The following is a 27,974-nucleotide window of genomic DNA, read 5'->3' on the forward strand; positions in this document are numbered from 1 at the left end:
TAGTGTGTACAAGCCCATAAGTTATAGTACATAGTACACTTAGTACTTTTAATGTACTAAGTGCACTATGTGTACTAGTGCAATATACATGTGTGATAGGGGAGTCACACACTCATGCTTTTCATGAGTTGACTTATCCCCACAACTCTCTCTCTCTCTCTCTCCCTTGCTTCTCTGTGTATGTCTCCCAAAAATGATCTCTAAACCCTAATTGCTGTTTTCTCCCCGTCAACTGGTATCAGAGCCTTGGTCACCGATTCCCCTCCCTCTCATCAAGAATTGTTTGCCCTTTTGCTGGTTCTCATTCTGTTCTGGTCGTATTGATGCTGGTCGCCTGCTGAATTTATGCTAGTTCGCCTGCTGTATCTTTTCTGGTCTCTGCCCAGCCAGTAGGCGTGGGCTGGCTCCACTGCTGCCCAGCTATCAGCGTGGGCTGCCCCAGCTGCCCAGCAGCCAAGCGAAGACTGACGAAGAGGATAGACTGCCCAGCAGCGGAAGCGTGTGAGCAAAGCGCATTAGCGCTGGGCGTATAGGCGCTAGGCGAGTGTAGCGAAGGCAGCACCACAGGCGGGCGTCAGCAGTAGGCGGAGACAGCGAATACGTCAGCGAGCACTAAGCGAAGGCGGCGTTGGCTACTATAGCGCTACACGGTAGGCAGCAGGCGCTAGGCGAAACAAGAGAAGGCTGCGACTCCTACGAAACAACAACGTGCTCTTGGAGGTGACTGCACCGTGATTCAACGTTCTTCCCCATCCACGTGAGCCACCTGTGTTGGAGCTTAAGGACACAAAAGGCTTGGAAGAAGAAAAGGTAGCTCATTTGCTGGCAGAATTGCAAGCTCTCGCAGAGGAGCTCACTTTCAATCCAATGTTGGTGGCCATTTGTGAGCACTGTCTTGGCAGGCAGTGAAGCAGCATCAATATCTTTCTGCAGCAGCACCAAATTCAACAACCCGCCTGCAAATCAGAGTAAATCAAAAAAATACAAGGTATTCTGCTTCAATTTTTTTTTGGGATTTGCAATTGAGCAAGTACAGTAATCAATTGAGCAGATACAGGTGCCCAATTGCTCAATTTTTTGAGCAAAATTGGCAAAATTGGGTGACATTGGTCACAATCAGGATCAATTTGCAGGAAATTGGATGTCGAAATTTGGGGCTTTTGATGTAATTGTGCAATTAAGCACTCATACATGCTGTATGACGTGAAAAATCGCACATTTGGGCAAAATCGCAGCAAATTGCAGTGCAAATCAAGGGGCTTTTGTGCCGATTGAGTTGATTTGCATGCAGGCAATCGCATTTGATGCTGTGGTTAATGTGCTGATGCCTTACAAGCACTCAATGTGCCTGTAAATCAAGGGGCTTTCATGTATTTGATGTATATGTGGCCAGGGGGAAGCATCGTGAACACTCTGGATGCCTTTACGTGCGTCAATGTACCATGTATGATCAGAAATTGATCTCAAATCAAGGGGCTTTTCAAGTTTGTATGCTTGTTGAGCTTGGCAAAGCAGCAGGCAAGACATTTATGCCTTGAATCCTCAGAAATCAGCTTGCAGTCAAGGGGCTTTTGCCCAATTTCTGTTCGGAACTGTTTTATGCAGTGTTCGAGACTGTAAAAATCTGATTTTCACTCATTTGGACAGCCAGGAGAGCATTTATTGCTACTGTACCTGCTGGTACAGATTTGGCACAGCTTTGTGCATGGTTTGGCATGGCTGTACATTGTTTTGAGTGATCAAAAGGTTCAAATTCAGCTGCTGAAATTGCCGATACAGGTTTGGTACATCATTGGTGAGCACTTGGTACTGCTGTACAGTACTTTGGAAGGGCAAAAGAGCACATTTAAGGTGCTGTCCAAAATCTGCAGCAACCAGATTTTGGTGTTTTCATCACATAAAGTGGGAGAAAAGTTGCATTCTTGCTTCCGCAGTGGGAGATAAAGCTTGGGAGAACATTTGTGAGCACTTTGTGTGCTTTGGGTGCAGTGTTTGCACATCTTGGGTGCAGTGTTTGCACATTTGCAGGGAGTCAGGCATTAAAGGTTGCATATTGCTATGGCAACCACAGGTGAGAGCTCTTCATTGCTTCACATCAAGAAGCTTGAAGGCTCGCATAACTATGATATTTGGCAAACCCAGTGCTACAATGTGTTGCTCCAGAAAAAGCAGCACAAGCCTATCAAAGAAAGGGGTGTGATGCCCGCTTCTCTTACAGCTGAAGAGTGGGAAGATATGGATGAGCTGGCAAGATCTACTATCATGTTGTCTGTGTCAGACTCATTACTTTTCAGCATTCGTGAAGAGAAGACAGCTTGGGGAATGTGGCAGAGATTGCAGGACTTGTATGCCCAACAAAGTGCCTCAAGCAAAGTGTATTGGTTGAAGAAACTCATAGGCCTTCAGATGAAGGAAGGGGCTTCTATGACAGCCCATCTCAATGAGTTTAATGGTATTGTCAGCCAGGTTATAAATCAAAAGTTGGCAATGGACGATGAGTTCAAAGCCACTTTTTTGTTATGCACTTTGCCAGAGAGTTGGGACACATTCAGGACAGCCACTAGCAATTCGCATGCTATGCTGTCATATGCAGATGTTGAGGGTGCTCTTCTTCAAGAAGAGATGAACAGGAAAAACAACTCTGTGGGAAAGTCCAATGCAATGAATGCACGTGGGAGATCCCAGCAAAGGGGGAAAAGCCAAGAAAGGGGAAGGAGCAAGTCTCGCTCCAAAAAGGATTTGGAATGCCATTATTGTGGCAAGAAGGGACACATTAAAAAGCAATGCTACAAATGGAAAAATGATCAGAAAGAAAAGGGAAAAGGCAAAGACAAAGAGAAGGATGAAGCCAAAGATGTAAAGCCAAAGGGCAAAAGTGGAGTCAAGATCGAAGAAATCAATGTGTCACATGCAGGTGGCAGTGAGGATGAGGTCCTCTTTACGTCTTCACTTGATGCCCATTCACTTCTTACAGGTGGTCATGGTATGCACTCATGGATCATTGATTCAGGTGCCTCCTTTCATGTCACAGGTTGCAGAGACTTGTTTGTCAGGTACACTGCTGGCAATGAAGGAGTTGTTTATTTGGGTGATAACCATGCATGCAAAATTCTTGGCAGAGGTGATGTGAGGCTTGTATTTTCAGATGGCTCACAGCTTATGCTCCATGATGTCAGGCATGTGCCTGAGATCAAGAAGAATCTGCTTTCTACTGGACAGCTTGATGATGCTGATTATGTTACCACATTTGGTAGTGGAAAGTGGAAGATTAGTAAGGGCTCACTGGTTGTTGCCAGAGGCTCTAAGGTGGACACTCTTTATTTCATGCATGCAGGTGTTTGTCACCATGCTAATGTAAATGCAACCGAGCTGCCGGAAATCTCTATGTGGCATAGCCGGTTGGGACACATGAGTGTCAAGGGAATGGAGCAATTGTCTCGTTTGGGTTACTTGCCTTCTCTAAAGTTTTCAAGTTTTCAATTTTGTGAGCATTGTATATATGGTAGGCAACTACAGTGCCCCCACAAGAAAGCTCTTGGACAAAAAGATGCTCAGTTAGAGCTTGTGCATACAGATGTATGTGAGATGCCTCAGCTTTCTTTGGGAGGGGCAAAATACTTTGTGTCTTTCATTGATGATGCCACACGCAAGGTGTGGGTTTATCCTCTTCGTTTGAAGAGTGATACATTCTCAGTGTTTGAGAAGTTTGTTGCTCATGTGGAGAATCAAACTGGCAAAACACTGAAGGCTTTGCGTTCCGACAATGGTGGAGAGTATACGTCCAAACAGTTTCAGGACTTTTGTGATGCTAAAGGCATCAAGAGGGAGCTCTCTACTCCTTATGATCCTCCACAAAACGGGACAGCAGAGAGGATGAACAGGACCATACAGGAGAAGGTCCGTTCTATGTTGTCACATGCTGCATTACCTCATGGTTTTTGGGCTGAAGCTGTTATGACAGCCGTTCACCTTATAAATAGGTCACCTAACACGAGGCTTGGTGGGAAAGTGCCAGAAGAAGTATGGACAGGGAAGCCTCCGTCATACAAGCACTTGAGAGTGTTTGGTTGCGTTGCGTACGTGCACATACGCAGGGAAATGCGCACCAAACTTGATCCTAAGTCTCATAAATGCATATTCCTAGGATATGGTGACAAAGGTGAAATGGGGTATAGACTTTGGGATCCCATAAATAGAAAGATCATACGCAGCAATGATGTCATTTTTGATGAAACATGCATGTATAAGGAGCCTGCAAGGCAACAGGAGCCTGGCAGAGTCATCTTTGATGATGATGGACATCATGGACAACATCAAAGGGCTGTAAATCAGCCATTACAGCAGGAAAACCAGCCCTTAAATGGTGCTGAAAATGGTCCAAATGGACAGCCAGAGTTGGCAGAAAATATCCCTATGGATATACCACAGTTGGAGGATATACCGGGCATGATTTTTCAGCCTTATGGCATGGAACAGGAGCCACCAATGGGTGATATGCAGGCTGGACAGCAACCTGCAAATGATGGTCATTGGGTACGGAGGTCCACTAGACCCTCCAGAGTCCCTGACAGGTTTGTTCCAGGGGTTGACTATTTGATGCTTACTGACTGTGGAGAGCCCTCATGTTACAAAGAGGCTTTACAGAGGGCAGACAAAGCTCTATGGGAGCGTGCCATGAAGTCAGAGATGGATTCTCTGCATAAAAATGGAACTTGGAAGTTGGTGCCTTTGCCTGCAGGCAAGAAGGTTTTGCCATGCAAGTGGGTATACAGGCTCAAAGTTGCACCAGATGCAAAGCCAAGATACAAAGCCAGGTTAGTGGCTAAGGGCTTCAAGCAGGAATATGGTGTGGACTTTGATGAGATCTTCTCTCCAGTGGTCAAAATGACCACACTTAGAGCTGTGTTGGCTTTGGTTGCGCATGATGATCTGGACTTGATTCAGATGGATGTGAAGACTGCTTTTCTTCACGGTGATCTCCATGAGGAGATATATATGCAGCAGCCAGAGGGTTATGCAGTGAGTGGAAAGGAGAAGCTTGTATGCAAGCTGAAAAAGAGTCTTTATGGGCTCAAACAGGCACCAAGAGAATGGTATCATAAATTTGATACATTCATGAAATCTCAGAAATTCAGGAGAAGTGACATAGATCACTGCTTGTACACCAAGAAAGCTTTGGATGGCAGTCTATTGATTCTCATTTTGTATGTTGATGATATGTTGATTGCCGGGAAATCTCGTAAAGAGATGGATGCTTTGAAGCAGAGGCTGCATGAGACCTTTGATATGAAGGATCTGGGTGATGCAAATCACATCTTGGGTATGCGGATACTTCGGGACAGAAATCAGTATGTGTTGTATTTGTCTCAGAAGGAATACATTGGCAAAGTCTTGCAGAGGTTCAATATGGACGGGGGGAAGAAAGCTAGTACTCCTTTGCCTCCATATGTGAAACTCAGTGCTATGGACAGCCCACAGTCAGATAGAGACAGGGCTGATATGGCCAAGATTCCGTATGCTTCAGCTTGTGGCAGTCTCATGTATGCCATGGTCGCTACTAGGCCGGACATTGCATTTGCAGTGGGAGTGGTTTCTAGATACATGGCCAACCCTGGCAAGAAGCATTGGGAAGCAGTGAAAGGTGTCATGAGATACCTGAAGGGCACACAGGATTTGTGCATTTGCTTTGGCAAACAGGATGCATTAGTGCATGGTTACACGGATTCGGATTATGCCGGTCATCCAGATAACCGGAAGTCTACTACCGGTTATGTATTTACATTCACAGGAGGTGCTGTGTCATGGATATCCAGGATGCAGAAGTGCACAGCCTTATCTACTACAGAGGCCGAGTATATTGCAGCCACAGAGGCTTGCAAGGAGGCATTATGGCTATCTCGGTTAGTGGTTGATTTGGGTTATACAGGGGATATTCCATTGTTGCATTGTGACAGTCAGAGTGCCATCCAGTTGGCAAAGAACCCTGTCTTTCATGCAAAGACGAAGCATGTGGATGTGAAGTATCACTTCATCAGAGAGGTGATAGAGAACAAGCAAATTCAGCTTGTTAAGATTCACACGGATGACAACCCGGCTGATCTGTTGACGAAGAGTTTGCCTCCGGAGCGGTTTGCTCATTGCAGACACTTGATGGGCATTGGATGAGGCCACTTTCAGCCTTGATATGGCCTTGTATATTATTATGTACATGCTGATTTTTTCTTTTCCTTTACTTAAGGGCACTTTGCCTTTAAGTGGGAGGTTGTTGGGGTAAAGGCGTTATGCCCACCCTTATAGTGTGTACAAGCCCATAAGTTATAGTACATAGTACACTTAGTACTTTTAATGTACTAAGTGCACTATGTGTACTAGTGCAATATACATGTGTGATAGGGGAGTCACACACTCATGCTTTTCATGAGTTGACTTATCCCCACAACTCTCTCTCTCTCTCTCTCCCTTGCTTCTCTGTGTATGTCTCCCAAAAATGATCTCTAAACCCTAATTGCTGTTTTCTCCCCGTCACCATGCTGACTGCCTAAACACACCCGATTCACCACGTCCTTGCGCAACATCTATGTGCCTGTAGCGAGCAATTGCAGCTCGACTGTCAACACGGCCTAAGCATAGCTGCTGACTGCGCACAGCAGCGCACATACAATAGTCGACAAACTCTCATGTCCAGGTTCTTGCATAGCTCCCCTGGTGCTTCCGCACAGCACCACCTCTCTTCACCTGTCCAGCCCGCCATCATACATGTGCACCCCCCATTGCTGAATATGCACAACTCGTCGCTTTTGCAGCCATGCTGCCTGCCTAAAAACACCCGCTTCACCACGTCCTTGCACAACATTTGTGTGCCTGGGCCCTGTAGTGAGCAGTTGCAACTCGACTGTCAACACGGCCTAAGCATATTTCATGTGCATGAATATGCCATGGACATTCTCATAGGTTAACAAAAGAGGCGGCCAGAAAAAGACGGTTAGAACCAGAATTTAGGAGCATCAGGGTGCAGATGAGGTAGTAGCTTGGACTTGGAGCCAGAGCATGGATGATGCGCTGTCGGCTGAACCCTGTAGGAACACATGCAATGTTGGCTGATTACAGAAGTGGTCGACTGGACCAGATCAAAGGTGGCTGGTTCAGATCAGAGGGGCGCTGCGTTTTATCGATTAAATGCCAAGACTGCTGGCCGACAGCTGGTCGGCCAGTTCTCCAAGGAATCAAAAGGCCTATAAATAGGCAAGGATGCTCATCATTGTACTCATTCAACTCTTTATGAGTTAGGTCCTTAGGGTCCATATTAGGACTAGACTTTTGGGTGTCTATCACCTTTTGTATGAAGGCAGCCTAGGGCTGCAGATTTAGGTACCTTTTTGTACCATCAGAATATACTGAATTTCCAGCATCTCTCTCTCTCTCTCTCTCTCTCTCTCTCTCTCTCTCTCTTCATGTCTGTGTTTTGCCTCAGATTGTTTCCAGTGGTGTTTAGGGCTGAAAGAAGACTCCCAGAGCTTCCGCGTGTTACATTGGTATCAGAGCATCCGGCTCAGCAAAGCTAAACACTGAATCAGTCCCATATGATGGTGTACAGGTCCAAGGTACAAGAAAGTACACAGATATGAAGCCCAAGGCAAGGAACACAGAATCGGGAAGAGCTCCCAGGAGGTTTGTTGGTGGTGTTCCACAAAGCCAAAGGGGATGGCAATCCTATGAGCCAGATAGGTTCTCGGGCAACGGTCCCAAGGGAGGATTATCCTCCAAAGGGGTGATGTGAGAGTGCCAGACTCATTTCTCAAGAATGAAGACCAAGACAATGCTCAGAGTCAGGGCAGGAATGGATCGTGGACTAGATGGAACAAATGCATAGATCTTATTCTGTGACAGAGTAGTTTTGGAGACCGGGCTGGGGTTTCAAAGAAAAGGGTTGCCAGAGTTGGATGGATGACAGAGGGACTCCAGGAATAAAGTGAGATGATGACAGTCATCCAAAAACAGGTTGGAATTCCGTCATCAAGTTTAGTAGAGGGGGATGTCATGTGCATGAATATGCCATGGACATTCTCAGAGATTATCCAGAAGAGGCGGCCAGAAAAAGACAGTTAGAACCAGAATTTAGGAGCATCAAGGTGCAGATGAGGTAGTAGCTTGGACTTGGAGCCAGAGCAAGGATGATGCGCTCTCGGCTGAACCAGGTAGGAACACATGCGATGTCGGCTGATTACAAAAGTGGTCGACTGGACCAGATCAAAGGCGACTGGTTCAGATCAAAGGGTCGCTGCGTTTTATTGATTAAATGCCAAGATTGCTGGCCGACTGCTGGTCGGCCAGTTCTCCAAGGAATCAAAAGGCCTATAAATAGGCAAGGATGCTCATCATTGTACTCATTCAACTCTTTATGAGTTGGGTCCTTAGGGTCCATATTAGGACTAGACTTTTGGGTGTCTATCACCTTTTGTATGAAGGCAGCCTAGGGCTGCAGATTTAGGTACCTTTTTGTACCATCAGAATATACTGAATTTCCAGCATCTCTCTCTCTCTCTCTCTCTCTCTCTCTCTCTCTCTCTCTCTCTCTCTCTTCATGTCTGTGTTTTGCATCAGATTGTTTCCAGTGGTGTTTGGGGCTGAAAGAAGACTCCCAAAGCGTCAAGTTAAGCAGAAGGGGATGTCACGTGCATCCCGCACTTGGATGCCACGTAGACATATCTGTACAGAAGGTGCAGGACCTGGGATGGTAAACTCGTCCCATGTGAGCCCAGTCTGAGACGAGTCAACCAGGGATCCATCCCAGTCGTCCAAGGTCAGGTGTGCACTGTCCTGCACATGAAACAGTGCCAGTCCGCGCTGTGAGTCTCGCTCTGGAATGATGTCAGTGATTCTGTGTATCTGGTATGGTACCGGATGCCAGATCATTGTGTAGATAGTTAGGGTTTGCTTTTAGGAATAGGGGCCAGCCCATAGGGCTACCCCAAGTCTTAGTGTGGGCATGGGGATAGTGTGAAACCACCCCCATGAGGGCCAGGAAGGCCCTGGCTGAACCCACCAACCATGGAGGGGCTGTAGGACAGCCCTAGGGGCATGCCAGGGGCAGCCGACAGTACATGAAGCATTTATATGGCTGTAGGGCAGGTATGGGGCAGCCCATAGGCTGCCCAGCCCCAGTGTACTTGCAAATCAGTGCCCAGCCCTTGTGTTTCAGGCGCATGATGCCCAGCCAACTAGGGAAAGAAGCGCAGTTTTTTATGTGAATTTTCCAGCATTAAATGCTGAATATTCAGTCATGGGACAATTTATTGCTGGCCGCCTGGATATGATGCTGGCCGACTGCTCTTGTGGAGGAGTATAAATAGGTGAGCCATAATTCAGTTGTGTTATCTCACAATTCACCAAGTGCTCAAGCAAAACAGGGCTAGGACACCCTAGCAGGGGGCACTTGGGCACCAGAGATTCGATGGATCTTCATAGAGATGATGAGGACAGGCCTCAGTAGAGGATGGGAGGACAGATTTGCCTTGAGCATCCTGAGAGCTTGGGAGCTGCTGAGACCGGGCCTCTCTCAACAACCTCCTTCTTGTGTTGAGGAGCGGGCCAGACAACCGCTCATCTGGAGCCCAGCGGTTCGCACAGAGCAGGGTCATATGCTGGGTTCTCGGCCTCGTCTAGCCTGGGGACCTTTGGCGGCAGGCCCAGCACGTAGCTTTGGAGACTGGCAGGCCTTCTGCAGTCTCCCAGAGGAGATCCAGGTGGAGAGGTTGGGTCACTTCAGAAGGGGGTTGATTATGAGGGATGACATTCAAGAGGCACTCACAGAGGAGTGGTTCACACCTATCGAGCTAGTGGCCCCACAGTGGATGGGAGCCTTTACACAGTTGGAGATCCTGTTTGCTGTCAGAGCTTGCACTAAGGATGGCAGATGGCTCTACTATGAGATTCAGGATGAGGGCAGACTTCAGAGAGTGGAGGTGGAGTCGCCTTTGGTTGCAGAGTGCACCTTTCAGAGGATACGGGTAGTGGCCGCCGCTTCTCGGAAGTGGCATATTGACCCAAACCCTGCAGATGTGCTCCCGGATTGGCGCATATGGGCATATGCAGCGCACCCCTTGGCCCGGCTCCAATGGGATCCTGGTGAGTACGAGTGGCATGATCCTTATGCATCCCTTGAGGCCACAGAGATTACCTTTTTTCAGTATATTGTTCGGTTGGGGCGGCATATTTTGACGGCGAGGAGGATGGTCTCTCCAGCTGCAGCGGGGCACTGGCGGCTACAGGGACTCTCACAGGACTTCCTGGAGGATTTTTGGGCCCAGCTCTGGGCTAGTCGACAAGCCCGCAGAATCTCGACTTTCCAGTGGCTGGTCGCCCACAGGGGCTCAGAAGTTGGCACCTGGCTTGTCTACAGCAGTCTTCCGGCGGCCTGCGTCCGATGCGGCCACCCTATGGAGACATAGAGACATTGCCTATGGGACTGCCCTCAGGCGCAGCAGATTTGGCTGCAGATGCTGCGTATTCTGGCCCCCCTCTCTCCAGAGGGTATGTATACGTGGGGTGCCGCTGCTTGGTCGACTTCGGTTGGGCCTGCTATGGGCTATGAGACGGAGCAGGACAGCCAGGCCATCAAATTCATTAGGGGCCAGCCTCGCCTTGTTCCTTCACCAGATTTCTCGTCCGCCAGCTGGGCACAGGAGACGGATCTACGATGGGAGCTCCTCAGCAGCCTCACCATTTGGTTCACCTGGAGAGCCCAGTGTTTCAGGGCCTTTGAGGGGAGACTGGAGCCACCAGCAGAGACTATTCGGGGGATTTGGCAGGAGTTGATCCACACCTTGCGAGGACAATATGACCGCATCCGGGGCGACTCGGATGAGGCGATCTTGCGGAGCCAGGCCTTTCACACCACCTGGCGCAGCGGCCCCTTCTATACCCTACACGCGGGTCCCCCCGTTGGCACTGCAGGCCACCTGTTTGGCTTTTCCCCCCTCCTATTGTATGATATAGCCCCTCAGTTCTTTGTACTGATACTTGTACTCTTCAGCACCTAGGGAGAGTCTCCCTGGCTACCTTGCTTTGTTCTCTGCTCTGTTTTTCTTAGGAGCAAGAGAGGATCTTTTGTAGCCCTACGGGCGTTTTTTTTTTTAACTAATGAAAGGATCTTTTCTCAAAAAAAAAAAACAGGGCTAGGACAGCCAAGAGGTTGCTAAAGCAAAGGGGTGGAGGACTGCAGGTCAAGGGCAGAGATTTCTCAGCCAAGAAAGGTCAAGATTTGAGTATTTTCTTTTCAGATTTACATCATTCTAATAAAGCAAATACACCATCCGTGGTGGGGGCCCTACAAAGAGTATTTGGGACCCAATACTGTGTCCTCTCCTCTCTCCCTCTCTCCCTCTATTTTCTGCACATCTTCATTCAGTTTTGTGCGTTAATTCCGTCGCGAAAGGAGTGCTGATTTCTGAGCATTGAAGTTACTGATCTTCTCCGAAGCTTCCGCATGTTACAGCATAGCTGCTGACTGCGCACAGCAGCACACATACAGTAGTCGACAAACTCTCATGTGCTAATGATATTGTATTAGTGTCTGAGTCTTCAGGTGGTCTACAGCAGCATCTACATGCACTCCATGATTTCTGCACACAGAGAGGTCTTACTGTGAACCTTGGGAAAACCAAGGTTATGGTCTTTCATACATCGAGACAAGGCAGGAGTCAGCTGACATTCACTCTCGCAGGATGCCAGGTGGAGGTGGTGACATCATACGTGTACCTAGGGGTTACCTTCTCTGCAGCAGCCACACGCTTCACCATGGGTTCAGCAACCAGAGCTAGATTGACACGGGGATATGCAGCATTGGCTATGCTAGAGAGAGAGTGCCACCAGGCGCATTTTCAGGAGCCCCGGACGAAGGGGTGGCTATTTGACACATTAGTCACACCGGCATTGATGTATGGAGCAGCAGTATGGGCGCCAGGCCTTGCTACCCATTGGTGGACACAGATAGAGAGACCACAAGCCCTCATGATAGCACGCATGATACGCAGCAAACCGTCAGTACCTCATGACATTATCCGAGCAGAGTTTGCTACGCCTCCTATGATGGTAGAGGCCATATTTCAAACTATATGCCTGCTAGACAGATTCAAAGAGATGCCACAGGACAGATTGTCATACAGAGCTTTTGAGGCATCTAGACAACTGGCTGAGGCAAGAGACAGAGGATCATGGTATGCACAGGTCACACATTGGTTCTCACAGCATGGCCTAGACATGGATCATCTACCACCATTCCAGTATGACAGGGATGCACCACATATCCGTCTCTCTCATAGTGAGAGGAACAGAGTATTGAGACACGATCTATGGCAGCTCTATACACGAGAGACATGGATATCGCCTACACAGCCTCTTCCACCGAAGATGCTATACTACAGAGATCACTTCATGAGTATCACTCCTAGATACATGGAGGGCTTTTTACCACACGGCTCCCGAGTGGCTATTGGTCAGCTCAGAGTTTCATCACAGCACGGATCCCCCGAGAGGAGAGGGTATGTAGATTGTGCAGAGAGGAGGTGGAAAGTGAGGAGCATTATGTATGCAGATGCAAAGCATATACAGCCATCAGAGAGAGATATCCCATTTTATTCAGAGAGCCACATTCCCTATGCCAGATCTTTGAGGCAGCAAACCAGCGCATACTGGGGAGATTCATTCTAGACATACAGCGCCACAGAGAGACATTATTACAGGCTCAGACAGCTCCAGAGGGGGGGCGACAGACACAAATTACTACATTTTTTTAGAGATCCATCCCCATCCCAGCCCCTACACGGCAAGGAATTACTCTCCCAAGAGCAGAGACACTTAGAGCCCGCAGGAGACAGAGGACACCTGGCTTTCGGACACCACGCCTATACCAGAGAGAGATGACAGAGATCAGAGCTCAGTTTCACAGAGAGGGTGCGGAGCGACTGGCTCGCTTCAGAGCACACCCAGGCATGTTCTTCAGGGAGCTATGGACACCCCCTTCACTGATGTATACCATTTTATACCCCCAGTATGGTACAGGATGGAGCTAGCTAGGTTGCATATCATGATTGTATACTCCATGCATATAGCTTTGCATTCTCCTAGTAGTAGAGCTCCATCCCCTGCACACCCAGATTCAGCTTTTTTGTTCAGTACTTTTTCATTTTGTTGGGATGATAGAGGATACCCCATACAGGTACTCCGATTTGTCTCATAGGCCGAGTTCGGTCTTTTGGAAGACGTTAATAAAATCTTTCTTTCTTTCTCACAATCACCTTGAGAGCTCTCTACCTCTAAGAACTTGGACTCAAGACTCCTCCAAGGATTTTTATCTAATATAACTCAAGAGGAGGAGGAGGAGAAGCACTCACCACCAAGCCACCAAAAGTGGAAAGCAAACTCAAGAAGACCCAAGGACCCACATGGTCAAAAAACTATGACCAATTTGGACACTATTCTCCAAGATCCCGACTTGATGAGAATTTTTGAGCAGCTATCTAAGAAGATCAAGAGAGTGAAGAAAGGGGATGAGCATCAACCAAGGAGGATGCGGCTGAAAATCGAAAGTCTTCATCAAAGAGATCACCCAGTCTTCCACCTTCTCATGGAAGGAAGAGGAGCCATTCCAAATCAGCCCACTCTCATTGCGGGAAATGTCGACATGGTTAGAAAAGGTCAAGGAGACCATCTTCTTCATCAAGTCTTTCATCCTTCTCATCTTCTTCTTCTTCCCCTTCTAAGTCACCCTCTCCATAGCATGGAAAGAAAGGGAAGAAAGGTACACGCAAAGCTAAGGAATTCAGAGGAGGAAGGACGGTGTGGCTTACACCATATGATGGAGCTTATGGTTAGGTAGACAAAGCCCTTACTTTTATCCGCCAATTTGATATTGCTTTTGATTTTGAAAACTATTTGGAGTCATCCTTTACAGCTTACAGAGAGAGCCAATGCATGGTAAGGTGCACTCATGGTTGAGGGAACATCTCCCAAGAAATGGAAAGACTTCAAAAAGCAATTTTATGATCAGTTTTTACCTAAGAAGTTTGAAGATGATGTGTTGTCACTATTTGGTCCCTTCACCAATCTTGATTAGTGTTTTGGGGCAAGCCCGCACACTGAATAGAACCAAGGTGAGAACGGGGATTTTATGGTTACGCAAACAAAGCCCTCACTTTCATTCGCCAATTTGATATTGCTTTTGGTTTTATCCTTTACAACTTACAAAGACAGGCCGTACAGGAGTTTCCTCCCATCTTTTGAGCTAGTCGACGACTGTTTTCTCTCTCCTTTGGCTGCACACAGAACTGTAGCAGTACTGCTCTCTTTACTGCTGGCTATCCTCAGCCTGTCTTCCAATGACGAGGCCATACAGCAGCTAGTTGTACAGCTGTGGGTTGTTCCGCCTACGATCTACTTTTCCCAAGGCTGGTCAACAGAGTCTTTTGCCTCCAAATCTGGCCGCCTTCTGTCCAAAAAGCAGCCATACATCTGATTCATGTGATAGCTACTTGTGTTTTCTCTCTCTATCGGTTCTGGCCGTGCAACAGGCAAGATTCGGGGCTGATTCGTGAACTGTTTTGAGACAATTTTGGACAATTATTGGTGGTTTTTTTTATCTTGGCTCTGGATAGAGGTCTAGGCATAAGCCTTGTTGATGCTTTGTGGAAAACCTGGTGCTATATGCACCGTCACCTTGAGTTCTTGTAAAAGCTTCTACTAAATAAAGAAGGGGTTGGCTGTTCCGGCTTAGTGCGGTGTCTCTATATTTTTGTGGCTTTCTACTGTGTTTCATCATACTCTGTTTGCATATCTAAAGTGTTTGTCTATTGTTCCAAGTCCCCAATCGGTTACAGTGGTATCAGAGCGCGATTTTTCTAGATTGCTTGGAGAAGGGCAAAGATTTTGGGAAGACCCCGAAAATTCTTTTAGTTCTCTTTCACTTCTATCGTATGGACAAAATAGCTTTGTTAGGGTACGATCTATAGTCACACGGAATGGCCATTCTCAATCTTTTCCATCCCCGTTCCCCATCCCATGTGATTGGTGGAAGGATCGAGTTGAGGACGCTACATGGGAGACATTGACTACCCTTCAGAGGGATTACCCTGAGTTTTTATTGAGCTCAGGAGTTATCTCTTAGAGAAAGGGGAGTATGTCATGTGCACCGAGTATATCTACCGTGTGCAGCAGGCACACAAGACTGCTTTGAGGCTTGGGGTAGCTTGGAGCCAGGCAAGCAGATTGGTGAGCTGGGCTGGGGATGGACTGACGGGTGGGCACCCATGTGTGGATGCCCGGTCACCGGTTGACCAGCCAAAAGCGTACAAAAGGGTGGCCAACGTCGGTCAGTCCGTCAGAGTCTCACGAGGCTATGCGAGAGCTCTGCGGTTAAGAGCCTAGATCTAGTGCAGACGTGTACTTGCTTCATGCAACCGAAGTCGGCAGCAATCTTGAGGCCCATGAGGGTAGCCTCATGGTGGTATGGGACGTCATGGGGTAGAGACTGGTCGGCACGTCTATTGGAGTCTTGTTGCAAGTATGTCCTCCGAGGAGTCCCTTGGAGGCTTGACACTCCTTTTGGTAATATAATCTAAAGGGAGGGGGGTTGGCCCATCTTCGACCCCTACTGTGATATACCATGGAGATATTTCATTTGTTGTTAAGTAGAGGTGGAAGGCCCAAAGCCTGATCCGCTTGGCTTTGTGCTCGGAGTACACTGGCAGTGCAAAATTAGATGGGTTGTGCTGCTTTTAGCGATCTTAATCTTGTTTACAGTTAATTGGTTCCAAGGTACTCTCTGGCCCGTTATTACAGTAGTGAAAGGCAATAATTGTGACTTGTCTAGTTCCATCTCTAGACAGGGATGAGGACCACATTTCTTGTTTGGATATGTTTTTGGTCCCCTTCTAGCACCCAAGCTATGTGAATCTGGTCAAAAATAAATTAAAATGTCAAATCTAGACTTCATCTCGATATGTACACTAAAATAAGATGCCATGAGGTAGGATCGTGATGATGGGAAAAGAAGAAAGAGTCTCCTAAGGCCTTCCATTGTGATGTGAAGATAGAATGCAACATAAAGATACCAGAAATGATGGGTGCCTTGTGTTTGTCTGCTAGGTTCTTCACTCCTATAGTAATTGATTGGCTTCGCCCTCGTGTGAGTGGCATGCCTCACAAGCCCTGAGTGTTTCATCATTAGCAATGAAACCCTTGCTGTTCTTGATGAATGAATCTTCTAGGAGACAGCTGGGTACTATTCACCTCCAGTGTATCAGATTTTCCATCTTTAACCCAGCCTACATTCTATAGTTTCGTTTTTATTGCATAAATGTACTGCATAATTAATGATTATTTAAAATAAATCAAAAATAAGATTCGTGTTTTGTACAATTGTACTGAACAAATAATCATTACTTATATTACTAATCAAAAACACTTTTTTTTAATTGACGTAACATCCTTTCAGTGAGTTTATCACGTGCGTTCAGCCTTATGGGGATAACCACCTTTCAACGCTCTTCGTAGAATCTCTCTTTCCCTGAGGGCAGGCTTCTCACTGTGAATTTATCACAGTTTACAGCTTGGATAATGTTTTGAAATCGGCAGACGGCTATACAAAGAACGCATAAAACTAGGGTTTCCTGACATCCATTGTGGGAAGATTCTCATTATAACCTAAACCTAAATACACAGAAACCCTAACCCTGGATGGGAGAAAACACGAAATAGCGTAAATGATTGGACTAACCTGGCGGGTGTTGTGCTGATCGACAGCAAACTTGGCGACATCGACGAGCTGCGGTGTATGTCCGACTTGCTTTTTTCCTCCCAGAGTAGCCATGGCGTCAAGTGCAGAAAGAAATGAACGATACTTGAGGAAGAGGCACATATTTATGCATATTGTAAAAAAAGCCACGTGACAATGGCGTGGGATCCAAGTTAGGCTATGATGGTAGAGCACTATTTTTTCACGGTGGGCTATGACGTTGCCTTGACTCTTTTGAGTTGCATCCACACACTTGTGACGAGGAGTCGAGGACATCTCCGGCAATGGCCCCACGCCTTGGCACCTTGTGAAATCAAAACCCAACAAGAACCTTTGATTTGCAAACTAGCCCTTGGCAGGGTTGTCCATGGAGACAATTTGCGGGTGGAATGTTTTGATTGCCAAGAGTCCATCTTCGACACTCTATACACACGAGCTCGCACAAGGATCTTCATCTCATGGCAGCCCACTCAATCAACAAATGATCTGTGCATAATAACATCCATTGAAGTGAATTATTTTTATGTAAAACACACTATTGCTTTACCTAAGCTAAAGTGATGCCTAACTAATATGAATCCATCGTCGTGAATCTAAAAGTGTGGAGCTACATGCCCATACGTATGCTCATACCCACCATGACATTACACATGCTCATCGAATTGATTCTTCTCAACATTTGTAGGATGTTGTAGATTGCCAACAATCGACTATAAAGCTTAAAAGTGATTTAATTAAATATAGGCTCCTACAACTTCGTTTATTAAATATAGGCTCCTACAACTTCCTTTATTCTAACATTAAATCCATTCACAAAAAATAGTGAAAGATGTATACTCCTATCTCTGTTAAGGAGGATCACCAAAGACTCGATTAGTAATGTGTATACCTTGGTCATTGCAATTATGAAATTGTTGTGATTGCTTGGCTCCATGGGATCTCCCTTGAGAGGTTCACACATTGCTTGTTGTGATTGTTTGGCTCCATGGGATCTCCCTTGAGAGGTTCACACAAAGAAAAGTGTTAGAATATCAGGTCAGCATGTGTGTTCCATTTTTTGGATTAAGGGGAGGCAAGTGTCTCCACATTATTGATTTTACTTATTGCTACTAGGCATCATCTTTTAGAGTAATTAGTTGTTGCTTTAATCCTATGTTATGATCCTCCTTTGCTTCTCGTTGACTTCAAACTTGGAATTAAGCTAAGCTAGGTAGGATTAGCTAGTTAAACAAGCTCAAAATAAGAGTATTTAGAGAGAGAGAGAGAGAGAGAGAGAGAGAGAGAGAGAGATTTCAACTTTCCAAGATCTAAACTATCCTCTATTTTGTAGTTGTAGTTGCAATAAGACCTTTTTAAGACTCAAGAAACCATCTCTAGTGGCAATTGTAGCTTTAATCCTATGTTCTAATCCTCCTTTGCTTCTCATTGACTTCGAACTTAGAATTGAGCCAAGCTAGGTAGGATTAGCTAGCTAAACATGCTTTGATTGTGAATTTTTCAAATAGAGAGAGAGAGAGAGAGAGAGAGATATATATATATATATATATATATATATATATATATATATATATATATATATATATATATATATATATATATATATATATTTCAACTTTCCAAGATCTACACTATCCTCTATTTTCTAGATGTAGTCATCATAATAAGACCTCTTTAAGACTCAAGAAACCATCTCTAGTGGCAATCATAGCTTATTGCACTCTCTATGTGCTAGCATCTTCGTGTGTGCAATGGTGCACCTTTAGTAGTATTTTAATAGACAAATCTATATGGTAGATACTGTGTGGCTCAATAAGCTTAAATTATTTAAGCAGCATTTAACTTGACTATGAAGCTATTCCAAAAGTGTGGGAAAGTTTTTTAGCTCTCACCCACAAGCTCGGGAAGCTAGAACATGTTAGTTGACTTCCACAATAGCTCGTAAGCATTGCCCTTAGTATTTAAAGCATGCAAGGGTTCCTTCCTTTGTGGTGGGCAACTCGCACGAATAACATTCAACTAGCATCGATGCCATTTGCCAACAGTTCTCTCTCATCCCCAACATTTGCTCATCTCCTACATTAACACAATGTTCTATAAATGCCTTCTCCTCTCGTATAACAAAGATAGCTTTTCCTATACTTGTAATGCAAATCCTTTAAGAAAACAAGTTTTTAGTTTGATTTTCTTTTGAATACAAGGAGTAGAAATTTATTAAAACCTTTTTTCTATAAAGAAACCTCTTAAAACCTTAGTGGTGTTAAAAGGTCATCACATAGGGTCAATGGGATCATCATTTTCAAGTGTTTTTATTACAAATGTTATCATTGCAAATTATGTGGACTCATCCAGTTGGGCATCACCAAAGGATTCTTTATTAGCATCATGATCTTCATCGATGAAGTTGACATTGAAGTCGTGCTTCACCCACACATGAAGCTGGCATCAAGTCATGGTTGATCAACACATGCTTCTGTGGTGGTGATGACCACATCTACATTGACATCACCTAATTCTTCATGGTGTTTACTATTATCCCCATCATGCTTAGATTGTTGGAATTTTTTGTGATGAAAAGGAGCATTTCTCTAGTTGTAAAAAATCGTATGTATGAGCATGAACCTAAAGAGCAATGTTTGTCTGTATGGAATTCATGAATGTAAGGTTCCACAATGTGCAGTGTAAGTGCAAGCACATTGTGATATAGATGGGTTCTCTTGAGATAGGGAACTTTTAACACTAGTAGAAGAAAAGCCATTTTTATGGATTTTAAAGATTTTGTAAAAAAATCATTTCTTTTTAGCTATAACTTCTCGAAGAAGTTTCTTCCAAGAAAATAATCTCAATACAAGATTAGTTGGAAAAAAAAACACCAAAAAATATAATACATTGTTTTTCACAGTCATCATTCAGGCATTTTTATGTAAAAACTATTTTTTAAAATTTTTTCTTTAAAAGCACCTTGAACAATTTCTTAAGCATGCCACAAATACAATACACATTTTGTTATGAATGTATTTAATCCATTTGCATGTACCTTTCATCAACTAAAGAGATAATTTTTGCATACTTCTCCCTCTAACATAAGGCTATTACAATATTTTTTCTATTTTTAAAATTTATAAAAGTCATAAATTGTCTAGACGTGTTTTTCTTTCATACTTTTGACCATGTGTAGATGAATATAGATCAAGAATACTCAAGTAGTTTCATGAAATTCTGAATTTGACCATGTGTAAATGAATATAGATCAACAATACTTGAGTAGTTTCATGAAATTCGGAATTTGTTTACCTTTCCATTTCTTAAAAATTTTAAGATCGCCCTTGAGCCGTTTTTCTTACTGAAGCTATTGGAGATCAATGCTCCACCCCTGTATGTTGATTGTATCGATTAGCTTTTGTAAAAAAATCATTTCTTTTTAGCTATAACTTCTCGAAGAAGTTTCTTCCAAGAAAATAATCTCAATACAAGATTAGTTGGAAAAAAAAACACCAAAAAATATAATACATTGTTTTTCACAGTCATCATTCAGGCATTTTTATGTAAAAACTATTTTTTAAAATTTTTTCTTTAAAAGCACCTTGAACAATTTCTTAAGCATGCCACAAATACAATACACATTTTGTTATGAATGTATTTAATCCATTTGCATGTACCTTTCATCAACTAAAGAGATAATTTTTGCATACTTCTCCCTCTAACATAAGGCTATTATAATATTTTTCTATTTTTAAAATTTATAAAAGTCATAAATTGTCTAGACATGTGTTTTTCTTTCATACTTTTGACCATGCGTAGATGAATATAGATCAAGAATACTCAAGTAGTTTCATGAAATTCTGAATTTAACCATGTGTAAATGAATATAGATCAACAATACTTGAGTAGTTTTATGAAATTCTGAATTTGTTTACCTTTCCATTTCTTAAAAATTTTAAGATCGCCCTTGAACCGTGTTTCTTACTGAAGCTATTGGAAATGAATGCTCCACCCCTGTATGTTGATTGTATCGATTAGCTTCACCCTCATGTTAATCTTATATGGGTATACCAACATGGGTGCACCATCAGTTGTACCATCAATTTGTATTTGTAATTTGAAATCATTATCCACTCTTCTTAACAAAGTCCTTATTCTCTATGTGAAGGTCTGTTGGAATTAGGGTTGCAGGAAAGCACACAAAGCTTGGAGAAGAAGAAGCAAGAATGCACACAACACAAAGTGTATTAGATTGTGTCAATGTACAAAAGATAAGTTAGCCCTTGAATGATGGGCGTACAAGCCGGGGGAAAAAACCTCCTAAAGAGGGAAAAAGTCCCCCGGCGGTCCTAAGTGTGTTCACACACATCACTGCCTATATATATGGCAATAAATCCCTCCTGGGAGTGATGGTGTGAACGAGAGCTGGCACTCATGTATAGGGAAGTGCCATGCCTAAAGTAGATCAGTCCACAAAGGGAAGCAAGCCCAAAGCTTTGCGAAAAGCTTCAAACTTCTCACGAGGAAGCGCCTTTGTGAAAAGATCGGGCGAGGTTGTCATGTGTTGGCACATAGATCAAGCTGATCTCTCCTGTTGAGAGTCTCTCCCTGACATAGTGATAATGCACCTCAATGTGCTTTGTGTGAGCATGAAAAACTGGGTTTCTCGTAACTATCAATGCGCTTTGACTGTCAGTGTAGATAGAGGTGGGCAGACTCCTGTCCAACACCCAAGTCAGCCACCATAAGCCGTCTGAGCCACACACACTCAACCGTAGCTGTGAAAGCTGCCCTGTACTCAGCTTCACAACTAGAAGTGGCCACAGTAGGTTACTTCTTGTTCAACCAAGATATGCATGAGCTACCGAGCATGAAACAAAAACCACTTGTGGACACTCTTGTGTCATAGTAACCAGCCCAATCTGAGTCCGAAAAAGCATGTAAATCTGGCGGTAACGATCCCCCCTTGGGATAAAACAACCCAAGATATATGGTGCCACTCAAGTAGCGAAAGATGCGTTTAACTGCCTTCCAATGCTGAGACCCTGGGCTATGCATAAACCTGCTCACCTGTGAGACTGCAAACTGAATGTCTGGCCTCGCTCCATTGGAGTAGCAATAGGCTTGCAGTCTTCAAGGCCAAGTCTCCGCAACAATGTCTTAATATACTTTATTTGACACAAAGCAATACCTCCATCACACTGCTTAAATTGTATCCCCAAATAATGATGCAAATGCCCCAAATCTGACATCTGAAAAGAGGCATTCAAATCAGCAATATGGCTCTCATTTGGTCCTGTGAGCAGCATGTCATCGACATAGAGAGCAATGATTAGATATACATTATCCACACGTTTAGCATACAAAGTGCTTTCTGTTGGACTATTTTGAAAACCATGTGCAGTCAAATATGCATGTATCTTTTCATACCAAGCTCGTGGAGCTTGCTTTAAACCATATAAAGCCTTTTTCAACCTGCACACTTTGTTTTCCTGCCCTCTTTGAACAAAACCACGAGGCTATGACACATACACCTCCTCATGCAAATCTCCATTCAAGAACGCAGTCTTTATGTCCAACTGATGTACATTCGAACCATTATGAGCTACCAATACACAAATGCTATGAATGGTAGTCATACGACAAGTGGGAGCAAAGGTCTCATCAAAATCAATGCCCTTTTCTTGAGCATAACCCTTTGCAACAAGTCTAGCTTTATAGCGATCAACACTACCATCTGGCTTTCGTTTCAACTTAAAAACCCACTTACATCCAATGGCCTTTTTACCAATAGGCAAATCACACAAAGACCATGTACCATTCTTCATTATAGCATCATATTCACTTTGCATTGCAGCCAACCAATTTTTTAATTTTTGTGCCTCATCAAATGAAAGAGGTTCTTCCTCTTCACACATACTAGACACAGCCAAAGCATAACAATCTGATGCATAAGAGGCATGCTGAAAACCTGAACGAGTACGATTAGATATAGGTGTATCAATTTTACTATCACGCAAGGTTTGCACCAGCCATTTAGGCATACCTCTAGCCTGCTCATTTTCAGCCCTATCCTCATGAATTACATCCTGTAAATCTCCATCAGAAATAGGTTGATCTATGATGTCGTTTGAAATCTGCATAGGCTGAGTATTTGCCTCATTAGGACTTACATTTGAATTTCCACATGTAAATAGAGGCAACAACGTATCAAATACATCCCGTGAGCTCACACCTGTCTCTTTGCTACATGATAACAAAGACTGCACAGCATCTTCCACAAAAACAAAATCTCAACTAATCAACGTTGTGACTGCGGATGATACAATTTGTAACCCTTGCTCTCAGCACTGTAACCAACAAAAATGCATTTGACAGCCTTATCATCCAATTTTCTACGTTGTTGCACAGGCACTAAAGCATAGGCCAAGCAACCAAAGACACGCAAGTGACCGATAGAAGGCTTCCTGCCATGCCAAGCTTCGTATGGAGTAATAGACTGCAAGGCCTTAGTGGGACACCTGTTGAGTACATATGCAGCACACATGACAGCCTCAAGCCAAAATGCATGTGGCAAAGCTTGGCTCTTGACCATACATCGTGCCATCTCCATAAGTGACCTGTTTTTTCTCTTAGCAACACCATTTTGCTGAGGGGTATACGGCACTATACATTGGTGTTTTATCCCACGACGAGCCAAAAATGCATCAAACTCTTTAGACATGTACTCCCCCCCTCGATCAAAACGGATGGTGCCCACAGTACAATTGGATACATTTTCAACCATAAGCAAAAATTGTTTGAAGCACAAAAACACTTCGGACTTTGCCTTTAGTGGATATACCCATGCATGCCTTAAGTAATCATCAATGAAAGTCACGAAGTACAAGTGTTTACCAAATGACGGAGTTTGCATAGGCCCACATACATCACTATGTACAAGTTAGAATTTACGATTGGCCCACACAGAACCATCCTTTGGAAATGCAAAACGCTGCATTTTGCCCAAAATACAGCCTTCACAAACATGTTTCAATGGCGCCTCAAGAGAGGGCAATGAAGCAACCATTTCAAATTTCTGCCAAACGCAGCAAACTAGCAAAGTTCAGATGACCAAAACGAGCATACCATAGTTTTGCATCTGAAACTGCCTTTTCATCAGAAACTACATTTGCTAAATCTTCCACACACTTGTCATAAGAATTGAGCCTATACAGCCCACGAAACAAGGTGCCATATACAATAATCGGACAATAGATTCTTCTTTATCCCTGGCACATACAAAGCATCTGAAAGTGTGAAAGCACTGCCATTTGTAGCAGTAAGCATAATTTTACCAAAGCCCTCACTGGGTAAGAAGCATTATTGGCACATGTGACAGTATTCCCATTAGGGACAGCCTCAAGACAAGTGAACACGATGCGAGGTAATGTGCTTTGTAGCACCATTGTCAAAATACCATACATGAGAGTCAACAGAAAAACTGCCAAACATGCATCATGTACAGATGCCTTACCACTTCTTCTCTGTTGGACAGCAACAAATGCCTGATTAACTGCACGCTACCTAGCCCTGTTTTGCCTGGACTACGCTTCTTGCAAGAGCTTGTTGACTAAAGTATCATACTTGGCAACATCAGGTCTGTCCTCAGTAAAACAAGTCTCCACATGGAAGCAAAAGTCTGATATGACTCAGGTAAAGCATCAAGAATAGTCTGCACAAGAGAATGATCAGGAATAATCTCACCTGTAGAAATCAACTATTCCTTGAGATCTTTAATCTCAGCACGAAAAACATTCATGTCATCATCTTTCTGCATAATCTTCGATTCTAGCTCTTTACGCAGGTAAGAGATTTTTACCTCGTTACGACCTGCATACAAACCAGCTAGAATATCCCAAGCCTGTTTTGCTGTTTTAGCTGAACGAATATGTGGGGTGATGTTACGTTTGACAGAAAGTGTAATCAAGGCATGAGCCAAATGAATCAAACATGCCAAATTACCTCACTAGAATCATATTAGACAACAACATAGCAGCTTTCAAACCCATCTAAGGTTGTCTGAGTGCCCAAATGGGCACTGCAACCCAAGGACTAGGTGTCCCAAGAAGATTTTCTTCTACCCAAGAGTGTGGCCAATCAAACTGAACTAATATGCTACTTAGCATGGTGCAAAGTCTACATAACATACAGACCCTTGCCTATAAATCTACCACTTGAGTGAGATTGATGTGGACTGAGGGTTGAAGCTCCTACTTAACTGCTTGCAACATCATAGGGCCGTGTTACTCAGAGGTAGGATCACACACCAAATCTAGGTGCTAGTACTTGTCATGTAATTGGTAGGCTCAAATACCAAGACCTTGTTGCCATATATATAGGCAGTGATGTGTGTGAACACACTTAGGACGGCACTTTTTTCCTCTTTAGGAGGGTTTTTTCCCGGCTTGTATATACGCCCATCATTCAAGGGCTAACTTATCTTTTGTACATTGACACAATCTAATACACTTTGTGTTGTGTGCATTCTTGCTTCTTCTTCTCCAAGCTTTGTGTGCTTTCCTGTAACCTTAATTCCAACAATTGGTATCAGAGCAGGCATCGGCTCCCAGGGCTACGCCGTCGGCAACCTCCGACTCACATTCTCCAATTGAGGTGAGCTTTCACGAGCGCTTGCAGGTCCCTGTACTCTGCAATTAAGACCATAGGATTTAGCGTTCTCAAAAATTGCATCTGAGGTCGTTTCGGGCTCCGTTTTTGCGTTGCAAGTTCTGCATAGGTGTTTTCATCATTTTTTGCAAAAATTTTGACAATGCAGTTTTCTGCAAAACAGGCATACGTATTCTATTGTGGACCGTGCTACATAGCACGAGTTGTTCTCTGTTCAGCCTTTGCTTCATTACAGGTAGCTTTTGCATCAGTTTCAGCCAGTGGTGGCCATGGCTGATAACAGCAATGATGTATTTCGCATGTTGTCTGCTCTGCAGATGAGACAAATTGGATGGAGACAGTAACTACCCACTTTGGGCATACATGATGCAGCATGTTTTGGTTGCAAAAGGAGTGTGGAACATTGTGCAGGGTATGGATGTACGTCCAGGTTCTGTGGATGTAGGATCTATTGAGGATGTTGCAGGTTCTAGCAGGTCTACTGTTGCTGTTATTTTACCCACTGCTGAACAAGCTCATTAGGATGGTACAGATGTATATACGACTAACCTTGGATAATATATATAGACTAGGTAGTCCTCATTTCATAACAAGATCAATAGCTTTAGATCTATCTTCATTGGGTTGTGTGCCCTTGTATGTGCATGACATCTTTTGCCCATAGTCTATCTAGAGCACCATCAAAGCTACTTGCCGAGCGCACGGGTGGGCCGATGCCATCAGTTTGTAACTTTGGTTTATAATAATAATTCAACATTATTATCCATCTCTTATTTCAAGTTCTTTCTCATCCTCATTTTTTCTCAAAATTCTCTTAACTTCTTTTTTCTCTTGAGCCAACACCATGTTGTAGTGTCTAAGCTCAAATTTTAACACTCTCAGTTGGCCTTGGTTGGTGTAGTTGCTCAGTAATATTTAAACACTAGTATTTTTGGGTGCATGATCCTTTGGAGTTCATCTCCCTAATCCTTAGTGAATTTAACATGAACCTCAGTAGCTTCAATAAACCACAACCATTGAGCATTTGTTACCATGCTCCTTAAAATATTGTTTCTTTTTTACTCAATAATTTAGCCTTCATCATGTTCAAAGAAGTACTTGGTATTTTTAGATCTCCCTTCACATCTAAGTAGTTGGATCCAACCTTAGGCATAGCATCAATTATTGATAGTAGATGCATATAGTTCTCGCAAAAGCTAGGTTCTACAAGCGGTTCATATGAGATTCCCACAGCAACAAATCTCTCTTATCTCATGATATGATTGGCAAACTTGAAAAAATACTGTCCTATATCCTTGGAGTGCATGTCTTCCTTATTTTTAAGTCAACCTTAAGCACATGATTTTTTGTAGAACAAAGGTCGGCCTAGAATAATATTATAAGAGTTTGGTTGCTCTGGAAGCTCATCACCACACAAGTGTGATGATAATTAAATGAGAAGATCTTGACTTTCAAATCATGAAGAATTCCCATCAATTTGGTAACACTATCATCGACCAATTCGACTATGAAAATCTTTCCAAAGATCTACCCCATTCCTTTGAGCATTCCTTGGTAATAACAATTATCACAATGGCAACATTACCCAAGTGCTCCATCTCTTAAAAATAACTTGTAATGTTGCCTTTGTGTCATCCCTTTTTTATAATAATCTCCCTTAATATTGATTAAAATATTGGCCAATTTCTTCCCTTCAAGTCTCATAATGACACTTGGTCCTTGTGTAGGCAACTATTCCATAAGAACTTTGTTTCTTGCTCTTGTAAGTTGTTATTTACCTACTAATCTTTGAGATCCATCCAAAGACTTGGATTCCTCTAGAGCAAGGACCCAAATAGGTTTTTGAGATAGAAATGTTATAAGTCTCGCAATATCTCTTAGGTATACTCTCTTAATTTGCTCACAATCAATTAGATTACTTAGTGATGAGATTAGGTATCATTACCTCTTTTGGAGACACATGCCATCCTTCATTAAACATCTTGGACATTACGTTTGTTTTTGAACTTCCTTCCATTTTCTCTTTTGAGGTTTTAGAATTTGGTTAAGTATATCCAAAGCTTTTGCAACCTGCTAACATTGGATGTATTGTTTCGGTGCTCTTGCTAGCCTTTAGCTTAGCTTCAAATTTATCATGTCACTCACATATCAAGTTCGTAGCTTCTTCCAGAGACAACTCATGCCTTAGAATAACTGTTTACATGATTAGTCATGGATTAGGAGAGCATAATGTAAGCGTATGTTATTTTAGCCTTGCTAATCTTTATTAGTGGATTAGCATGGATTAGGAGAGCATAATGTTTTAGCCTTGCTAATCTTGATTAGTGAAGGATTAGGAGGAAGACTAAAGAGGTACCATATAACCTATCTACAAGATGAAAGAGGTACCATGTCTTGCATGCATGATATTTCTCTCTCTAGAGTTTGATGATGCCTCATGCTAGTTGTGGTGCTCTCTCTCTCTCTCTCTCTCTCTCTCTCTCTCTCTCTCTCTCTCTCTCTCTCTCTCTCTCTCCCTCCTTAATGCCATATGTTT

At 43.7% G+C, this 27,974-nt stretch overlaps 1 protein-coding gene across 1 annotated transcript in view; it reads right to left on the reverse strand.

The window, feature by feature from the left end:
• LOC147636341 (cysteine proteinase inhibitor A-like) overlaps window positions 1-16,912 on the reverse strand; it is a 30,794-nt gene extending 13,882 nt beyond the window's left edge. Inside the window, exon 1 of the mRNA XM_086801140.1 lies at window positions 16,772-16,912. Coding sequence (XP_086657266.1) covers window positions 16,772-16,912 — 141 coding nt within the window. The remainder of the gene's footprint in view (window positions 1-16,771) is intronic.
• Between the last annotated feature and the right edge of the window lie 11,062 nt (window positions 16,913-27,974).

Source organism: Cibotium barometz, chromosome 8 (genome assembly GCF_041138505.1).
Source record: "Cibotium barometz isolate CiBa-2024 chromosome 8, ASM4113850v1, whole genome shotgun sequence".
In the NCBI taxonomy this organism is placed as follows: Eukaryota; Viridiplantae; Streptophyta; class Polypodiopsida; order Cyatheales; family Cibotiaceae; genus Cibotium; species Cibotium barometz.